Raw genomic sequence first — 7,219 nt, forward strand, 5'->3', positions numbered from 1 at the left:
TTGATTTTCTGAGATGATATATTAAATGTTTTATATTAACTGAAAAATTAACATCATAGCCATTAGCCATTAAAAAGCATTTCATATTTCAAAGCTTTTACTGGTATAATTTCTGTGCCTCCAATAAATTATTTCAATAATTTATAGTATTCAAAATGTCATGACTACATATTGGTGCTCATTTATAAATTAAAATACCATATTGCGGGATGCCTGGGTGGCTCAGCAGTTGAGCGCCTGCCCCTGGCTCAGGGCATGATCTTAGGGTTGAGTCCCACATCAGACTCCTTGCCTGGAGCCTGCTTCTCCCTCTCCCTAGGTCTCTGCCTTTCTCTCTGTCTTTCATGAATAAATAAATAAATAAAATCTTTTTAAAAATTTAAAAAAAATAAAATACTGTATTGTTTCTATTGCTTAGGACTTTATTATTCTTGGCATTTGAGGCTCCCTATAATCTGGGACTTTTCTTACTCAACAAATTTCATTTTTACCACTCTGTAGCATGAATCTACCATTCTAATCAAGATATTTTCAGTCCCATGAATACATTATGCTTATTCCCATATTTCTTTTATTCATATTGTTTCTCAAAATATAACATCCTCATTCATTACCATTTTACTGAATTTTATCAATTATTATCATTCAAAAGATAATGCTTAGGTATTTAATTATTCATAAAGGAAAGAAAATTAGGTCTTCGCTTCATACATCCAAAAATATCAAACATATTAAAAAGTGTAAAAATTAAAATATAACGGAAAAAAGTACATGTAAATGTTTGAACACAGAATAAGGTTTAAGTACAAAATCTATGGAAAAAATTATAGAGAAATGATCACTAGAATTTCTAAAGACAAACTTTCATACTTTTAACAATTTTGGAAAAACCTGAAATGACAACAATAAATTGAATTTCTATACAAGAAACTGGAGGACATCTCTTTTAACTTCCTTCTCTTCCCCAAAAACTTTAGAGAACACCTACAGGCTATTTATAGACAGCAAAACAAAAATATTGTAGTCAAATAACCATATTTCCAATAAGGATTTTCTGCTGCTTATTCTTAGGATTTCTACTTGTTTGCTTAATTTCGTTCCTCCCATCAGCTTAGTGTAAATGCATGGCCTTTATTAATTCCTTCAACACATGCTTTTATCACACCCACATGCCAGACTGCGCTAGATACAAAAAACATACTACACTGATTGGAAGTATAGAGCACAATGACAACATAGAAAAAGGACTTCACCTACTGGGGATATGGGGTGTGTACGTATCTAAGATTTCCCTAAAAAACTCACATCTGTATAAAACAGTAAACTCTACCTACAGGGGCTATATCTTAAATATTTTTGTAACTTTCGGCATCTCATACAAGTAGGTTCTTCTATATTTGTTAAATGATTTATTCCTATTAAAATCTGAGGTTATCCTAATTATTAATTAGCCTTCTTCTTTTTTTTTTTAATGGTGTGCCTGAGTCAGCTTTAGGATGACTGGTACTTTCAGATAGATACTTTGAGATAGTTTAGAAAGATATTTTTATTCTTATAAGATAAACAACCTAAATCTTACCTACATTATAAGGTAATTTCATGATTAATATTGTCCAGTATAACAGAGTATCATCTAGACATCAAAATAATGTATTTTTTAAAAAGAATTACTCATGTAATTTATATACTAAAATAAAGAATTATTAATTTTTTTTTCACGTAACAGTACACATAGGTTATAGAAAATGAAATGCTTTTTAAAAGCACGTATTTTCACACTGTATATCCTGGAAGTTTATTTATCACTAATTCACAAATATCTCTGCATTGCTTGGAAATATTTAGTGAAGCAACTTCATCCTCTTCCTCAAAGTGATCTGATGTACTGCTATCCAGAACATTAAGTTCTAGTTCTGACAAATTAGATGGCAGATAAGAACTCACTTGAGATGTCCGAGGTGACTGGCTTTTTTCTGAAGGCTTGCCACCAGTTCTTGTTTTAAGTTTTATAGACATGTCCTGATCCCTCTTTACAACTTTAGAATCATGCATACCATTTTGATCTATATGATTTTCTTTTTCCTCAGTCCAATGTAATAAAGATAAATCACTGGTAGAGATACTAGATGTTTCCTCCAAACTTTTATCTTGAATCTTTGAAATATGAGATCTTTTATATGAGTGTACTGGCGATCCAGTTGAAAAAGGTGGGCTAAGAATAGAACTCTTTTCACTGCTGTTTTTTCTTATGGACAGTATTGTTTCACTAGATTTATTTGTGCATTGATTATATTTTGGATTTTCTGCCTCTGGACTGCTATCATGAGCTTGTAAAATCCTGCTAGTGTCCTCAGTGGTAGAGAAATCTTCAGAAGAGCAAGGGCTGGTGAAGTCATCTGAATACTTTAATTCTGAGATGCTTTCAGAGCAACTATTTTTACTTGGTTTATTTTCACTCATATTATCAGTAAGAATATCAGTGGTTTTGACCTGTTTATTCTCTATTTCTTTATCTACCACAATTCTGTCAACAACTGCAACTTGTTGGAAAACACGTGGACTCTGGACTTTCATATCCATTTTTCCTTCCAAAATACTTGCAGGAGTAAGCCCTTCCAGAACAATGGAATTTGCAGGACTCGCAATTTCTTTCAATAAACCATTACTTATTCTATGTTTACAATCTACTGTTTTTTCAGCTGCACATTTCAGTTTAGTTTCTTGACTTGTGCTAGGGTCACCCAAAACTCCACTGATTTGCTTTGAGGTATCACTGTTTTCAGCAAAAGATGCATCTAATTCCAAACACTTATCTTTAGGTAGTTGGTGTGGCTTCTGATGTACTTTGGCAAAGCTTAATGCTTTAACTTTAGATGATGGAATTCTGAGTTTTGTACCTAACATCTGTGCTTGCATTTTTCTATACTGTTCTCTTTTTTCATGTACTACCAACATATCAGGATTTGTCTGCTTTAAACGTAGTTTAAGTGTCTTTGTTAAACCATAGAGCAGCTTCCCCCTCGGAACTCTTTTGGGAGGGTTACCACTGTTCTTTTCAAAATATTTACCTTTTTTGAGATTTTCAACTTGGTTCTTTTTATACTGAAGATTCACGGACTTTTCATTTCCCCCCATTGAAAGCTTATCCTTAGATTCAGATTTACATGTGCATTTGGTAGAAGATTCTGGTGACCTCTTACCCTCAGTTCTATATAACCAGGCTAGGTGAGGATGTATTTGAGTAGGGCTTGCCACAGGTTGGTTGTGTAACACAGACAACTCAACCAACAAAGCATTTAACAAAGGCAGCTGCCTTATTGTATTAACTCTATTTTGTTCAGTTTGGGCATGATCTGCAGTTTGATCACTTGTTCCTACATCCTGAACATGGGGGGGATTTATGAGCATTGGAGGACTCTCCCGGGTCCCAGACTTAGTATGTTTCAGACAATCAGTATCTGTTGGGGCAGTTGCACGGTTTTCCTCCAGAAAAATACCATTCAGTCCCTCAGGTACACTGATCTGTGGCTTAATGGTGATTGTACCCCGTACAGGAGGCATCTTTTCTTGCGTCAAATGAGTGTAATACAGAGGAGGGGGGCAAAATGTGTTGGTTTCAATGTCCAAGTCTGTGACTTCCTGATCTGGGGGGCTGACGCTCCTCACCCCACTAGAGTTTGAACACACAGAGCTGGTTTTGCCATGCTCCACAGAAACTGTGTTACCGGAGCTGGTCTGACGGTGGAAGGCTATTTCCCTCAACTCCTTCTGTGCCTTTGGGATTTTTAAACTCGCGAGAAACCTATCAGCATCCTTGGTTCCGGGCTGTGACTTGGGTTGCTGTGTTTCCTGCGGGGCTTGGGAAGCGACTTCTGCACGCTCGGCCTCACCTCCCGTGGAAGCGACTGGCCTCTCCAGGTGGCTCAGCAGGCTGCTTCCCAAGTCAGTCAAGCGGTAGCCCAGAGCAATGTCCCCAACCCGCTGCCCAACTTGGTCATGCAGGGGGAAACTTCCTCGGCGACCCCGGGAGCAGCCGGAGGCGGCCGGCCCCAGGACCTGGTGGGCGGCGGCGGCCAGCGAGATGCTACAGGCACCCAGGAGCTGGGGGGCAGGAGTCGGGCGCCCCGGGGGCAGCTGCAGCAGCAGGGTGTGGAGCGGGGTCCGCAGGAGCAGGCGGTGCAGGGTGGCGGCGTGCAGGCGGAAGAGACAGGACTTGCCGCGACCGAAGCGGACCAGGCCGGGCCGGGGTTCCGGGGCTGGGGCGCCGGGGCCTTCCGGGGGGTAAACCAGCAGCGTGGGGAAGTCCAGCAGGCGGAAGGCCACCGCGGGGCGCAGGGCGCGCGACGGCGGTGGCGGCCGTGCCTCCTCCTCCTCCTCCTCCTCCTCCTCCTCGGCCTCCTCTTGCTCCTCCTCCACCGCGACTACGGGTGGCGGCGGCGGCGGCAGCAGCCCGGCTTCAAGACGCACCCAGTCTACGAGCAGCTCCAGAGAGAAGAGCCGCTCGGACGTGGGGGCCGCCATTGCTGTTGCCCCTGGAGACACTGCCGCCGGCTCGGGGCAGGGGAGCCGAAGCTGGTTCTCGCGAGAGTCTAGGGGACCACAGCGCCTATGCGTGTTCTCTCGCGAGACTTAAGGGGGACCCCTGCAGGTCTGGGCAGCAGTTGCTCTGGGGATTGTGGCTGCTCCACGCATCTTGCTTTCCAGGCTTACGTTAACACAATCACTTTTAACACTGAAGCATGATAATATGATGGCAAGAAAACAGACTTTTTTGTTTGTTTGTTTGTTTGTTTGTTTTGGCCACGTTTTTATCCATGCAGATCTCATGCAATTTTGAGGTCAGGTCTAACTCTGGGGAAAATTGAAAGTAAATCAGGACTCCAGACCCCAGGGCAGAAGAAAGGCAGGTCACTCTCCAGGGTCGGCCTTCTCTGTCTTCTCCGGCTCCACCCAAAAGGTGATGACACTGCTGTGAAGCAGCGTGGGAGCCCCTATCTGGGTAAATTATGATAGCACCGAGACGCACAGCGGGTGTGGCCCCATTTCCATTTGAGCAATCACCATGTGTGAGATTAATGTTAATGATTCCATTTAACAAAACAAATACACAGTTTGGGGAGGGGAAAAGATCTTAGAGCACTATCCCAGATTCTCAAGGACACATATTTCTAACCTCAGTAAACCAGCTAGATCGAACCCAAGACTGATGCCACGGAGAGCTTTGAACGACACAGTTCTGTACAAGGTGTTTGGGATGAGCTAGTGTGAACCTATCAGTGTTTAGAAATGTAGCTATACAAATACAAAGGATGGATTCTACTAGTAACAAATTGAATTCAGGGCAATCTACTAGGAGGCTGTCCCATTGGTGCAGGTGGTGGCCTGAACTTGCTCAGGGTCAGGGGAGAGGACAAAGAGAGATGAAAGAAGAGGCATTTGTGAGAGCAGAATTTAGAATTTGGTGACTAGAGGCGAGAAGTTACGGATAAAAGTTTTTCACTGCTGAAGGAGAAAAAAATGAGGCATAGATTTTTTTTTTTTAAGTTACTTTGGGTTTTTGGGATTGTAGTTTGAGGTTCCTGCCAGACATTATGTGAATATGTTTAATTTTAGACAGCTTTATAATTTACAGTTAAATTCCATTACATCAAAGCTCAGAAGAACGTTGTAAAGCTCAAGGGAAATTCAGAATTGGAGGGAGTTGATGCTTTAGTGTGAAGACTGAGGGAGGTTTCATTGCAATATATAAATAGAATATATACTACTCTTGGCCTCGAGAATCTTACTAGCTACTTGCAGAGGAAACGTTTATCAAGTGACATGCTTAATGGATGGATGACACAGAGCAATAGAAAACAACATATTCACCAATGGAAAGCAATGGCATAGAGTCCATATGTGCATCCTGCTGTAAGTCTTTTGGGTAGGGTTAATAATGTGGAATATTAGCACTTGCATATCTCCTGCATACAGACAGTGAAACCAGTGTCCTTCTTCTATAAGGACATTGCTTCTATAATTTGTAAAGTTTCTATAGAGATAATATATTCATATTCTTTGCCCATATACTCTATATGATTGGTATTGCAATATATGAATAATATTTTATAATTGTAAACAGTGTTAAATTTAACAAGTAAAACTTTTGCTATGAAAATTAAAACATTTCAACGTCCACGGACCATACATGGAGAAATAGCACAATGCTGTGGCCGAGAGACCAAATTCTATAAGCAAACAACCTAGCTCAAATCTTGTCTCTGTGACATAAATTAGCTTCTCAACCATTTGTGAATCATTTTCCTCATCAAAAAATGAGGTAGTTGTAGTATCTACCTTATAAAAATATTATAATATTAGCACTATGCAATATTAGTATTATAGTAATATAGTATATCATGTTAAATAGTATGCTATATAGTATAATATACTATTTACTGTGTTATACTATATTTATATAGCCTGGCATCTTGTTAAAATAAATATCATTTTACTTACTATTTGCCATATAGCAGACTTTTTGGTTCAATTTTTTAAAGCACTAAGCTGAGTTAGAATAAATAATTTATCCGGCATGCGCCTATTGTTCTCAATCTGTAAAAGTTTATGTGCTCTGTGCTTTACCTTTCATGTGGTGGCCAACTGTTTTTGTTATAGGAAAAGGCAGGGCTAGGCAAGAAACTATGGATTAATGTATATTAATGCTTTAAGATATAAATCTGCTATGCAACGTTAAGGAGTTTGAAGTTTATTGTGGGGGTGGCCTGGATTAGGATGTTGGCAATGGTGTGGAGAGAAATAAACAGACTTAAATATTTCAGAGAGAGATTTAATGGGACTGGTTGATTGATTGTATGTGAGGTATGAGGGAATGGAAGGTGAAGCACAGGTTTCTACTTTAGGCAATTAGGTTGATGGATCAGACACAGAGAAGCAGGGTTTTTTTTTGTAATTGCTCTTAAGGAAGTGAGAGACCAGAAGAGAAAACTATGAGTTTCAGTGTCCCGATATGTACTTGTTATACATCCAGGTGGAAGGTTAAGTTAAATATATGAATCTGAAACCTTGAGAGATCTGGGCTGGAAATACAGGTTTACAAAACATCAAGTTGGAGAAGCAACCTAATTTCTTCATATAAGGCATAGATAAGTATGGCAATGAGACTTGTTCCTTTTTTATGTGAGTTTTCTTATGACTATTATAGTTTTCTTGTGCATAT

At 39.9% G+C, this 7,219-nt stretch overlaps 1 protein-coding gene across 1 annotated transcript; it reads right to left on the reverse strand.

Annotated features, from left to right (window-relative positions):
* Nucleotides 1-551: 551 nt before the first annotated feature.
* MAP10 (microtubule associated protein 10) lies at nucleotides 552-4,596 on the reverse strand. The gene has a single exon (XM_026008699.2). The coding sequence runs from the start codon at nucleotides 4,519-4,521 to the stop codon at nucleotides 1,774-1,776; it is 2,748 nt and encodes a 915-aa protein (XP_025864484.2). The 5' UTR covers nucleotides 4,522-4,596; the 3' UTR covers nucleotides 552-1,773.
* Nucleotides 4,597-7,219: the final 2,623 nt, after the last annotated feature.

The sequence above is a fragment of the Vulpes vulpes genome, chromosome 4, assembly GCF_048418805.1.
Source record: "Vulpes vulpes isolate BD-2025 chromosome 4, VulVul3, whole genome shotgun sequence".
In the NCBI taxonomy this organism is placed as follows: Eukaryota; Metazoa; Chordata; class Mammalia; order Carnivora; family Canidae; genus Vulpes; species Vulpes vulpes.